The 13230-nt window shown below is 47.7% G+C and overlaps 1 protein-coding gene across 7 annotated transcripts in view; it reads left to right on the top strand.

The window, feature by feature from the left end:
• The window catches only part of MAPRE2 (microtubule associated protein RP/EB family member 2), a 159219-nt gene extending 152446 nt beyond the window's left edge, over positions 1–6773 (top strand). For 6 of the 7 annotated variants that reach the window (XM_038543515.1, XM_038543517.1, XM_038543514.1 and 3 more), the window contains 3 exons: positions 1985–2143; positions 5080–5169; positions 5293–6773. In XM_038543515.1, coding sequence (XP_038399443.1) covers positions 1985–2143; positions 5080–5169; positions 5293–5367 — 324 coding nt within the window. In that variant the 3' untranslated portion in view covers positions 5368–6773. The remainder of the gene's footprint in view (positions 1–1984; positions 2144–5079; positions 5170–5292) is intronic. The other variant, XM_038543513.1, reaches the window with a different exon arrangement.
• The last annotated feature ends 6457 nt before the right edge of the window (positions 6774–13230 follow it).

Raw genomic sequence — 13230 nt, 5'->3', positions numbered from 1 at the left:
ATGTCCATTGAGGAGGACTATGTCTGTTCGCCTCCCCCTCCCAGTCCCTCAGAGGGACGGCCACACACGCCCTGAACTGTGAGCGTTCATTCAGAGGTTCACTGAGCACTTAGTCCAGCTCCATATCTGTGCATCTGTTACCACTCTGTCCATTTTTTGTGCTGGTTGCCTGCAGAGAGGCTCCCTGTAGCCTCCTTGTAGCCGCAGAGGCATGATGGTGCTGGCACTGAGGACTCCAGGACGAGGAAGGGCTGAGTGGAAATGCCAAGACTAAAGAGTGAATTACAGCCGTAACAGAGGAAGCGATGAGTGCCATAAACTTGAAGAATTCTCATTTACTTGGCCTTCTGCCTCCATTCAGGCATCGGTCTCCCATGCCATAGTATGAAGTACCACTGTGCTAGACAATTCCAGTGATAGAAATGAATCAAAAGACAGAGGGGAGGGACCCCTTCTGTGGCTCAGTCCATTAAGCATCCAACTCTCATCAGGGTGGTGAGATGGAGCCCTGCACTGGGCTTCCTGCCGGGCATGGAGCCTGCTTAAAATTCTCTTTCCGTCTCCCCACCAACCCCTGCTCTTTATCTTAAAAAAAAAAAAAAAGGCCGGAGAAGACATAACATATCCCTGAGCCTTACGCCAGGTGCACAGAAAGGGGATAGACACTGCATGTACGCAGGGTATGTTTGAACGGATCAGTAATTCCAGGCAAATAGCATGTCCAGGGATGCCTGGGCGGCTCAGCGGTTGAATATCTGCCTTCGGCTTATGGCGTGATCCCAGGGTCCTGGGATTAAGTCCCTCATCGGGCTCCCTGCAGGGAGCCTGCTTCTCCCTCTGCCTACATCTCTGCCTCTGTCACTTGTAAATAAATAGATAAAATATTTAAAAATAATAATAATAATAGCATGTACAAAGGCCCAGAATCATTCGAGAAGAAAATTTCCCCTTGCAAAGGGGATTTTTAGAAATTCTGTTAGGGGGATTTTATTACCCTGAATGAGAGATTTCACCTGAGAAGGACCATGAAAGATTTAATTTACCTCCTAAAGAATATTGTTTGTGTAAATCTAAATGCACAAGGGGGTCAAAAAAAAAAAAGAAGTAAAGGATTCTTAGGGAGCAGGAACTGGGTGATGGTTTGGGCCTGTGTGTTGCTGCTGTGCCCACCTGGGATTTGAGACCCAGTCTGTGGACACCAGGGTCAATGTTCCTCCAGTCCAGGTGACACTGTTGCCACCTTCCCTACACTATATCTGTCATCACTGTGAGAGGCCGTACAGCCCTAGAAGGTCCTAGAACCAGCACCCAGGGTGGAAAAGGGATCGAAGGGTCTGTTTGGCTAAGGGAACGGGGTTTCCTTCCCTTCCTCTTCCCCTGCATTCCCTGTGATGTCTCCAGACCCAGAACCAGAGTTCAGTTCAGACAATTCCAGTGAATTGCACTGGACTCAGACAATTCCAGTGAATTGCACCAGTGCACTCAGCCTGGCTCACAGTCTCTCACCCCTTTTTCCTCATGTAGCTGAGACCCAGTTTCTCAGTAGAAAGCATTTGTCTAGTGTGGCTCAGGGACACTTATCTAGGGTGACTCTTCATGCAAGTTCCCTGAAGGAAGGAGGGTCCTCAGAATTCATCTAAAGTAACCGCAGAGGCAGCCTCTCCCCTCGGCATGCAGAGGACAGACAGGGTAGGGGGAGGATGTGCCGTAGCCCAGGTTAGCCCGAGTTAGCAGGAGAGGAGGAAAGCTCACTCGGAGCCCGGCTGCAACCCCGTGAAGCAGCGCCATCCCTCCGGCAGTGGTTATGAACAGTCAGTTGGCAGAGGGGGTGACAGGCGTGCTGAAGTCAGACACTGTGGCCCGGGTTCAAACTCTGTGGCACATCTGTCATTTCCTGGTTCGGGTCTTTATAGGCAGGCACAGTGGGGCACATTTCTTATACTGTACTTTGGGGTTTTTTTCCCCCACCCTCACTCCCTTGCAGGTACATTCATTAAAACTTGCCCTTGAAGGTGTGGAAAAGGAGAGAGATTTCTACTTTGGCAAGTTGAGAGAGATTGAGCTACTCTGCCAAGAACACGGGCAGGAAAATGATGACCTCGTGCAGCGACTAATGGAAGTCCTCTATGCTTCGGAAGAACACGTAAGTGTGAGGAGAGCCCTCAACTCTTGTGTTCGGAAGCGATGTTCTTGGTCAAGGTGCAGGGATGAGTGACCAGTGTGCCTTCAGATGCTGCCCTGGGATCCGTGGGAACTGTGACTCAGCCAGAAGAATCAGTATCATCATCATCGTGATCTGTTGACCCATGCTTGGGGGCTGTGCGTTCATGAGTTAGGGAAGAGATGAGTGCATGGGGGTGGGTAGGAAGACTCGTGGAGAAAAATAGGTTTATGCAGCCAGATTTCAAGTGGTTTTCAGCTCTGAGCAGCTGAGCAATAAGAATGTGTGTAAGGATTCTTCATGACAGATCAGAGTATGGTTAGAGGAAGAATTCGTCTAGATGTTTTTCCCATCCCCATCGGCCCCACATCTGCCTGTTGTGATTTCATAGCTGGTTGTCTTGGTGACTCATTGCCAGTGCAGACCACTACTATGCAACAGCCCTTAGTTGAAAAATATTTTTAAAAGGCCTCCTCTGGGGGTGTCTGGCTGGCTTAGTCCGAAGAGCATGCGACTCTTGATCTCAGTGTCTTGAGTTCAAGTCCCATGTTGGGGATAGAGATTACTTAAATAAAACTTTCAGGAGGCCACCTCTGTGGGGAAGACCAGGCTATCAGGGCTTGCTACTCATGAGTGTGAGGAAGGCAGGTGGCAGGGGACCTCAGGATGTGGATTCCAGCCTGGTGATGGAAAGCAGGTTGTGAGGAACGGCAGAGGAAGAAGATTCTCAAGAATCCAGGACGGGAAGGGAAAGGGTGGGATAAACAGTAGAGACGAAGTCTCCCTGGGTGGAGAGTGAGGGGCCTCAGCAGCAGGGCAGGCGTGGTAGCCCCGCCATGTGGAAGGTATGAAAGAGGGGCTGGTGGAAGCTGGTGGGAGTGTCTGAGCCTGTGGGACCAGAAGGCCTGGGCCCACTCCCCGGGCTCTGTAGTTGAGTCGCGTGTGTTCGTCCTTGGACAGAATGGGAACGAGTCACTGGCAAGTTGACTTTATGACTTTATTCCAGCCCAGTACCAGACAAATGTTTACACCATGTAAGATTTGAAATGCTAGGGCTGAGTACTCTCCACCACATTTTTCATTCCCTCCCCTCGGCCCAGTTTTTGTTGTTTTGTTTTGTTTTTTTCAAAGCTGCTTTGTCAGTCATCATTGGCTGAGTCAGGCTGTAGATCTGGAAGCCCTGAGAAGCAGCCTGTCCAGGCCGCAGAGGCAGTGATAGCTCCACAAAGCACAGTTCTCCGTATTTTCAGATCTGATTGCAGAAACGTTGTGATTTCTGGTGTGCCTGCACCGCCTGGAGCGCACGGTAGCCTGTCGAGTGCTCTGTGAGTTATCCTCTTCCCAAGCCAGTGTGGGTCAGAGGGACGGTGGCCGCTGAGGGAGGACGGCAGTGCGCTGCGTCACATCTTTCCAGCCCCGTGCTGAGGGCGGGAGGAGAACCCTTCCACTGGCCACCTCAAACCAGATCGTGTCCCCAGAGGGAGTCCCGGTGCAGGGGCCATCTCAGGTGACTTCCACATTGAGTCTGACACTGGCTGGCTGAATCCCAGCTCCCGACAGCAGGGCCGGCCCTGGGGGAGAGCTCCGGCCTTCTGTGTGTGACCTTGGCGGGTTCCGCCTGAGTGCCTGCCCTTCAGCTAAACCCAGATGAACCCTACATTGCCATTTCAGGGGCAGGTGTTTGCTGGAGACACTTCTTCACTAAGTCTTTATTTGGGGATGGCTGGTCCTTGATTCTTGGAGTCAGACCATCCTAGAATAGAATGTTTGGAAGATGTAGAAATCCAGATGGGAGGCTGCATACAGAAGTAAACAGGGGCAGCTCGGTTCACAGTTGTAGAAACCTAATGGAAGTTTCCAAAGCAGATCACCAGACAGCTGTCTAGTGCTCCTCTTTATCAGTCTCAGAATCCTTTCCTTAGGGGCCACAGGCATCTGGACTTAATCATTGCTTAGCTGCTGCCTTGTCCGCCTGTCAGCTGAAGTGTGCCTCCTTATGTAAACAGGCACTTCATTCCTGAGGTACTGTCACAAAAGTCACTATCGAGTGACCTAAAGATTCTTCCCCCCTCAACCGAGATCTCTTGGGAAGAGCCTGTGTTTCTGTCACTGGATGAAGCACTGGGGAGACAGGGGACAGAGCCCCTGCCTCAGAGAGGGACCACCAACTGGAATAGGTCAGAATGTGATACATGTAATCATAGAGACATAGACTTGTGTGGTGAGCACAGAAAGACAGCCGGGAGTGACAAAGACTTCACAGAGCAGAGGACATCAGGTTGGATGTGAAGAGTGGGAATGTCAGCAGTTACAGAGCTAAGGCAGGGAGAGGATTTCTCAGGCAGAGGAAGCAGCGTGAACAAAGCCCTGAGGAAAGAATGGCCGGCGGGGCTGGTGTGCGTGAGGGCAGGTGAGCCTAACGCGTGCCCCCACATCCATCTAGGAAGTGGGGAGCCCTTGGAGCTTCTCGATGACCCTTCCTCCTCCTTTGCACCCATTTTCCTCCTGTGATAGGCAAGAGCCTTCTTCAGGACTGTCCTGCTCTTTCTGATGATTATCATAAGAATGAGGAACTCTAGAACATGCTCATTCACAGCTACACGTTCAGAAAGATGTGATGGATACACAAATACTAGAGTTTAGCAGGTGGTATTCCAGGGCATGTCTGGCATAGGTGTAGCCTGGTCTCCTACTTACATGTGTGTTTAAGTTCTTCTTATATGGGGCAGAAGAAAAAGATTTTTTTTTCTCCTGTGAGCCTACACAGCCTTGTGTGGGCTGGGAGCACTAAGCTGGGAGACAGAATTACATACGTTCTGCAGACGTCCACACCGCCTTGTAACTTGCACCCCGAGCATTAGCAATCTACTAGTAAGGGTTGCTCTTGATCCTAGTTTAAGAGGGTCTGGGGTCTGCAGTTCTTGCAGGTGGATGACGTCCTGGGGGGCCCTGCAAAGGAGAGAGCTGCCCCTGGCCTGCTGACGACCACAGAGGCCCCGGCTCAACAAGTATGAAGGGGAGGCTGGGGGTGAGGTCTGAGCTTCATGGGTTCCTGGTCCTGCAGCTGCAGACGCTGCGGGGCCTCCGACACATACACTGTCCAGCTGACACCTCTCCCCCTGTCCTGTCAGGAGGGTCACCCGGAAGAGCCTGAGGCAGAGGACCAAGTCCACGAACAGCAGCCCCAGCAGCAGGAAGAGTACTGAAGCGTCCTGGCAGCTCTCGCCTTCAGTTTTGCGTGGGAACTTTTCTTCTGGAGAAACGTGTGGCCTCAAGCTCAACAGAAACCAGTTGTTCCCAGTCTGCCGTTACCATCAATCAACACACTGTTGCATATGCCAGCCACTGCGCTCGGTTCCCATTTCCTTTGCCAAGACCCATTAGCAGCCGGCCGTTCGGCGGCCTACCTGAGAGATCACGGGGTCACATATCTTCTACTTCACCACTTGGCTGCTTGAGATTGATTCTGCTCTTTTCATTTCTTTCCAGAACAACTCTCCCCTCCCCACTACCACTACCACCACCGCCACCACCACCACTCCCTTTTTATCCTGGTGTGAAACAATGGTAATTTGATATATGGTATTTATATTGGCATTTCTCAACCAGTGTCACTAGATGTCACACATTCGTGGTGCTTTGATGTTTGCAAGTCTAACCTCTGAACATAAATTTGGTCAAATAATAAATTGGAGCAAAGGGAAAGAGATACTTGGAAAGCCATAAGGACAGTAACTTGTTTTATAGGGAAAAAGAGTTTCCCCCTCTCCTCCCAACAGTAAAGGGAAAAAAAAAAAAATGGAATCAAAACTAGGACTTCAGGGCCCAGCGGTATTTCTCCCTGACCATGGTAGACCACCACCCAGTTAGTTTTGAAAGACATCCACTCAAGGACAACACCATCTCAACTTTGCCCTCAAACTGCTTGCCCCTTCCCTCCCCACCCCCCAGGTTCTCATGCTAGTTTCTTTCTCAGGGTCCTCTTTGGTGGGCAGCCACTCTTCCCCACAGTCCAGAGGGGATCTGCCTAGGTACAGGTCCTCCTGCCTCTCTCCGGGTTTCAGCCCACAGCCTGTCCTCCCCACTAGGGGACTCCTACTACAGAATGACTTCAGGGTGTGCGGCCCTGAGGGTCCCAGCCCTCCGTCGTGCTGCACGCTCGCTGGAAGTGAAGACCTCCTTCCTAGGAGCATCATTCCAAGGGAGACTCCTGATTCTGAAGTCTGGTGTTGACACTGGAATGACAGCACAGAAAAATCTAGGACTCCCAATACCTTCTGGAATAAGGAATTTCCCCTCCTTGTCCTTGACCTTTGATAACCGTGGCAATTGCTAAATAGAGGAAACATTAATGAATTAAAAAAGCATTCCTTATTTTTTTAACTAATATTTGCACATTTTCTTAGTATCTTTCCAAATCTTCGCCTCTTCTATTCCTTTGACAGATGGTATCCCTCCTCCTGGATCATTCGTTTCACTTGGTTTCTAACTTTAGATTTACTTCACTTGTTATTTGACTTAGCAGGTGCAACAACAACAAACAAGTGTGCCCGCCCCCACTTGCCTCTTAACTGAAAAGCTTAAAATAAATTTCTGAAATATGTATCCTAAAGCTTTGACATTTCTTTATTAATTGATGAAATACCAATTCTAAATTCTAGCATTGGAGCTTCCCACCAAAAGAAGTCTTCTCAAAATCTTTTGCAGCAAAGTGGTATTTGAGTTACAGGTGAACAAGATGGCTTGTATTTCTGAGGTTATTACAACACACTGTGCATAATTGGACAGATGTTCTGTGGTGTTTGGTTTCCCTTTCTTCTCTCTCCTGCCTGTTCTGCGTGACGGCGGCAGCTCCTTTCTCTCAGGCTGGCAAGCCTGGCTCTCGGCAGTGACATCCTCCCACACCTGGGCACAGGTAGTGGTTGTGCTATGTGCGGCATCATGCTTAATGGCTTGGTCCCTCCCAGCCTTCCCTTTTTTAAAAAGAGCTCTTGTAAAGAGGCACAATAAATAATTCTACTCAGATGGTCCTTCAGTGGTTCCTAGGCAGGGACAGCTCAGTGATACCCAGTGCCAGGCGGATCGTGACCTGAACTCCTATCGGGGTGGATGTGATGACTGCGCCAGCTGCTAGGGCGTGCCAGTGACAACCACCCCGTCTCTCCCCCGAAACCCCAGCCCTCTCAGCTATCAAACCTACTGGCCAGATACCTTACCTGTCCCCGGTGGTCGTACTTGATTCTCCATCTCACAGTCTTAGTGTCAGCTATTCGTGGATTTCGGAAAAAGAGCCCCAAAACTCCTCTTTCTGTCCCCGTCTGAAACCTCTTCCATCGTGCTGTATCGCATGTGGCATCACAGATGCTTTGGTGGGGACCCTTGGACAGCTAGGTTTCTCTGTCGTCTCTGGCTGCATCCCAGCTTCTGTGCAGACCACCTCCTTTCCCAGGGCTCCTCCCTTCTTCCCGAGGGCTGCCCCCCATCATTCTCCCCATCTCGGCATCCGGGGCACACTTTACACCGTGCCCCCCCCCCCCCCCGCCCCGTCACTCATCCTCACACTGGGCTGAGAAGCATCCTTTGTGGGCCCTGCCCTCCCTCTCAGAAGCCGGACTTCATTCTTAGCCACCCGGCGGTGGCTGGTTATAGCACTTCCACGGCTCATGTCAGATAGGAAGTGATTGAAGCAGGGGGCAGAGAGGGAGCCCGTCTTCTTTCTAAGCAGAAAAGCAGAAAAAAGCCAAGACAAACACCTTGTTGACCAGAGAGAAGTAAACTCCAGAAGGGAACCAAGAATCCTCCCTTCCCTGGTGAGTATTTCCATTATTCCGTTAAGGTTTAATATGCATTCAAATTACTTTTACTAAATAGTACACCATAAAGCTTTTGTTATATATTAAATGTAAACTGAAAGGAATGTAAACATATGTATTGTTAATTATAAATAGAGATAAGAAATGACACCATAGATGAAAAAGTCTTATTCCAATGTATCCCATTCGTCTTACATCGCCCTATTGTCGCATGGTAGACTAGTTTTTTTTGTCTCTGAATATGTGAATAACTTGACTTGCGTTTATCTTTTTACATATTTAATAAAAAAAAGTATATGTTAAAAGGACCGGATCTACCGATTCTTAAGTTTTTATACCAAGACTTCCTTCCTGGTGAGCGTGTGTGTGAATAGGCTATTTACGTGGATTCACACATCTACCCGCATCTTATGATTTACAGGGGCGGCGGTTGCTTTTATTGGTGGCAAATGTTTTCGCAGGAATTAAAGATTAGTATCTGATATCAAATGTAGCAGCTGATACCTTTTTAAAAACTTTGCCCAAAATAAAGGAAAGCCATTCCCCTGGGAAATACTGCACTTGCAGGCAGACAAGAGGCCAGCGCCTGCAGGTCCAGCCTGCCCTCTGGACAAGACGGGGCTGGGCACGCAGGAAACTGTGGGAGAAGCGGGCAGAGGTCTCAAAGCTTCGTGGCAAAACGACCCAGGATGGGCAAAAGCTCTCCGGTTCAGCGTGTGATCCCCCTCTATCTAGTTTGACGACTGACCGATGGTGATGATTTGTACACATAAAGAGAATACCAACTTAGAGGCACAGAATAGGTGAAAAAGCAGAAATGTCTTAGAAGTGGTTCCGTGAGCCACCTGGAGAGGCTGTAGAGCAGGTGTCCCAGGAGCTGCCAGGTTACCGAGGCTCAGCCAACACTCTCCCCGGAAGGATGCCAGCCTGCCCTAAACTGCTTTCAAGCACCACCTAGAGGCCAGTTTGGTTACTGTACGGTCCTGTGGCGACTATTTTCCATCCACTTGCCTTTGGGCCCTTTTAAGAGCATAGAAGTGGAAAAAGGACAGAAGACAAAGATGCTACCATTCTTCTCCATCTACGCTCATGTCTACACCGGGTAAGTTTGTGACAGAAGTCTGAGCCGTCACCTGCGTTGGGAAAGCTCATGCTCAAAACACACACGTGTTTCTATTGCATCCACCAACCCTGGGATGTTAAACCCCAGATCTCACACTTCGACACCTGCGCACAAATAGTCCAGAACACAGGTGCTCTAGCTTACCTAGAAGGCACGCTGGCGCACTCTAGGAAACACCACTAATGGTACAAAAGTGGCGGAATAATGTGTTTGCTCCATTTTATGAAATCTGAGAGCATCTCTAAAAATTGAATATGTTCCTCCTGGTACTAAGGGTAGGTCCATGAGTCCAGGGGGTGGGGTGGCAGAGAGGAGTTCATGTAATTCCACTAAATTTAAGTTATAAAGATACCAGTTCTCTAAAACAAAACACATAACTTCATTTCTGGCCTTTCTTAGTCCTCTTCACTGCTAGACACAGCCACTATCTCTAGCAAACATCGCTGACCCAGCCTCTCAGCACCAGCGCAGCGCAGCCACACAGCACAAGTGTGACAGCACGGCATCTCCTGTTGTGTTGAGCTAGGAACTCAGACCTTCACTCACTGGAAGAGTTCTGGCTTTATTACCTAATGGAAGGCAAACCTTAAAACTCATCGAGCCCTGGAGGACCCTCACATGCACCAGGACTTCAGATCACATGACATCCCAAGGGCAGACCCCCCACCCTCCCACCCCCAGCTCTGACCTAGCCAGACCTCATACCTTGTACAGGTAGGGCTCACATAGAAATGGAAGGCCCAGCTAAGCTTATTTGTTGAAAGCATTTTTCTTTTTCACTGAAAATGTGGAATTGTTCTAGCTTGTCAAGCTTAACTGCTTAAACAGATTTCCTGTGGCATTTTATAACTATTTTGTTAAGACTGAGTATAAATGAAGTGTTTTTAAAGGGTAATAACATTATCAACGTATGTCTGAATTTATGATATTCAATAGGAACTAGCCCAGTACCCAAGTGTGTTCCTTTTCAGAAAAAGTACACATTTCCTTCAGTGTAGCAAGCATCCCTCATTTCTACACTATGCTGTTTTTCTAGGTCTTGAAGGTTATCTGTATTTTTTTTTTTTTTAATTTTAAGGTAGGTTTATCTTACTTGAATGTTTGGGTCAAATCCGACTGCTGTCACATGTTCATTTCTAACCTTTAGAAATTAGAGAAGGAACAAAAAATTCCCGTAAATATATTCACAGTTGTAATCTGATCTAAATTCACAGCTTACCACTAGGACACTGTCTTCCAATCTGACATATTTATTATATAGATGAAATGTGCTTTCTCCAGTGAAACCATTTTTTACCAGCTTCAAAATTTTTCCAGAGAGAGCCTATAGAGCCTATAGACCTCAAATATCAGTCTCTCAGAGGCGAAGCTCTCTCAAAGACAGGGTCAGGGGTCATCCTGTCCTGCAGACCCAGACACTGTCCCATCACATGAGCTAAAAATGGGGGGGGAGGGGTGCTGAGAAGGAAAAATGTGAATTTTACCTCAGAACATTTTCCATTTTTCTTGAGAGAGTGGTTTTGAAATCAATGTCACAGAACACTTGACCAGTCACAGCTAAGACATTATCAGTACAACATCTAAGGTCACCTAGCTTTCCTTTCTTTTTTAAAGGATGAAAAACATATTCCTTTTCAAGATTTAAAAGGTACAGGATGAACGGTTGTATTTGTCATATACAGATCTAAAAAGGCTCAAAATGTAATAAATTTTATTTTCTGAGAACATGATGTTGGAAATTGCAGACAGGTGGTTGTATCTTCATTGTTTGTACTAAGCAAAGACTTGACAGTATAGGTAGTCCCTAGTTAAAACACAATTTTGTTAGCCTCCAAGTATTAAAAAGAGGCTCCAAACATTTATTTGCAAACATTCCTACTAGCCAGTTTACATGCAATTTAAAAACGGTATGCCGGACCACACAGCCATACACTCAACACAGGACATCACTGAAAAACCCTCCTATAACTCCCTGGTGCCCCACCTGATGAGAATGATGGGTCACACTCGAGACCCATGTGCTCTGGTGTTCTGTTACCCACATGGGTTTGCAGGTCATGAAATGCTTCTATTTTCTTACGTGACTATGCTGCATTCCACAAATTTAAAAAAAAAAAAAAACTGGGTGCATCTATATGTAGAAGTGCCTCCAAAGCCAATATGGCTGTACTCTGGGGCTGAATTTGCTGAGGCTTTTGAAGACGTAAAAGGAGGACTCTGAACAGTCAGACCCATCAGACCTGAGCCTACAAGAGCTTTTAGGTTCCTCGTTACTCCCTACTTTTCTAGCTCAGTGACAGTCCCCTTACATGATTTCCCTACCGAAGGAAAGACTCCAAAGGGGACAATGATATGAGAGGTGATCCCTCTTCCTTTTTAAGACACTTTAAGAATAATCCAGTATCCTTCCTGTTTTGGAAATGGCATGGGAGTTGGGAGCTGACTTGATCTTGTCAACCCAGGTGTGGCTCCACAAGAACAGATTAGCTTGAGGCAGGAGCTATGTGCTCACTTCAAGGACAGGCAAGGTAAGAACCCAGGCCCTGGGGAGCGGGGACAGGCAGCTCAAGGCCAGCTGAGGTGGGCAGGAAGCAAAGGGCTGGTGAGAGGATTCCACCAAGGGATTGGCACAATAGAAGCCCATGGAAGATTCAAGGTCATGGGTTCCATTAACATTGCTCCTCCAGAGAAACCATGCCCTGGAAACCAGAGAAGGAACTGGCTGCTGCTTCACAGGAAGGATATTTATTCCTGGTCATGTTCCTTTACTAACAAGAGTAATATGTTAAGTGTTGATTCAGCTGTGTTCCCAAGAAGAAATAAAGGGGAAAATGACCAAATGTGGACACTCTTTATGTTTAAAAACATAGACCTCAGAAGGACCCAAAAGAAATGTTTAAGCTAAAGAGATGCAGGGGGAAGGAATGTTTTTGTTTTCTCTATTTTAATGGTTTTCAAAGGCTGAGCACCAACCATGGGTAAAGCACAAGTCAATAGAGACTTTACTCTTAATGTCACATCACCATCCCTCAGTTACTCTAATGGAAAGAGGCAGCATTCTGCACCCATACCTGCCTCAGTCCAAAAAGAAAAAAAAAAAAGAAAAAAAAAGTAAAGCAGCTTATTTTTTTAAAGCAGTGTACTCCATATACAAGTGAGGAAATCCAAGCGAAGAGAAATAAGGTAGAAGAGAAAAGATGAAGGCAGAAGTATGGTCAGTAGCCCCAATGTGCCCTAAGGTTTTCTAGACTTTACTAGGATGATGGGAAATTACCCCTGAGCTTCCTAGTTGTCAACATCAAAAGGTAAGTAAGCGTTACTCAATTTAAAGAGTCCATAAGGGGCGTCTGGGTGGCTCAGTCGGTTAAGCATCTGTCTTCAGCTCAGGTCATGATCCTGGAGTCCTGGGAGGGAGCCCCACACCAGGTTCCCTGCTCAGTGAGGAGCCTGCTTCTCCCTCTGCCTCTGCCCCTCCCCTTGCTTCTGCTCTCTTAGGCTCTCTCTCAAATAAAATCTTTTAAGAAAATAAAAAATAGAGTCCATAAGCTGAAAACAGTTACATAAGAGTGCATATACTTGGGGCACCTGGGTGGCTCAGTCAGTTAAGTGTCTGCCTTTGGCTTAGGTCATGATCTGGGGGTCCTGGGATCAAGCCCCACATCAGACTCCCTGCTCAGTGGGGAGTCTGCTTCTACCTCTCACTCCCTCTCTCTCTTTCCTCTCTCTCTTTCCTCTCTCTCTGTCAAACAAGTAAAATCTTAAAAAAAAAAAAAAAAAAGAGTGCAGATACTTAAGGTCTAAAAGAAATCTCTCTGTGGCTCCTAAGAAGAAATGAAGTGATGGAGGGAGCCTGACCTTCACAGCATCTCAGCTAATAACAGCAACATTCTAGTAGGCCTGCCCCTTTTACTCATCAGGATGATCCCTGATGACATAACACCAAGATGAAACCCAGTAGAAACCAATCTACCAGGAACCAAAACTATCTATGCAGAGAAATCACTCCCAGAGTATCAGGCTTCATCTCAGGATAAAACGGGGAGGGGGTGGGTAGCAAGTTAAGTTAGGTAGCCAATGTCAGCACCCCACTGGTTCCCACAGGTGGGCTATGTTTAAGCTGACGGAAGGGAAGG

This window comes from Canis lupus, chromosome 7, assembly GCF_011100685.1.
Source record: "Canis lupus familiaris isolate Mischka breed German Shepherd chromosome 7, alternate assembly UU_Cfam_GSD_1.0, whole genome shotgun sequence".
Taxonomy (NCBI): domain Eukaryota; kingdom Metazoa; phylum Chordata; class Mammalia; order Carnivora; family Canidae; genus Canis; species Canis lupus.
This window is presented reverse-complemented; position numbering and strand designations above follow the sequence as displayed.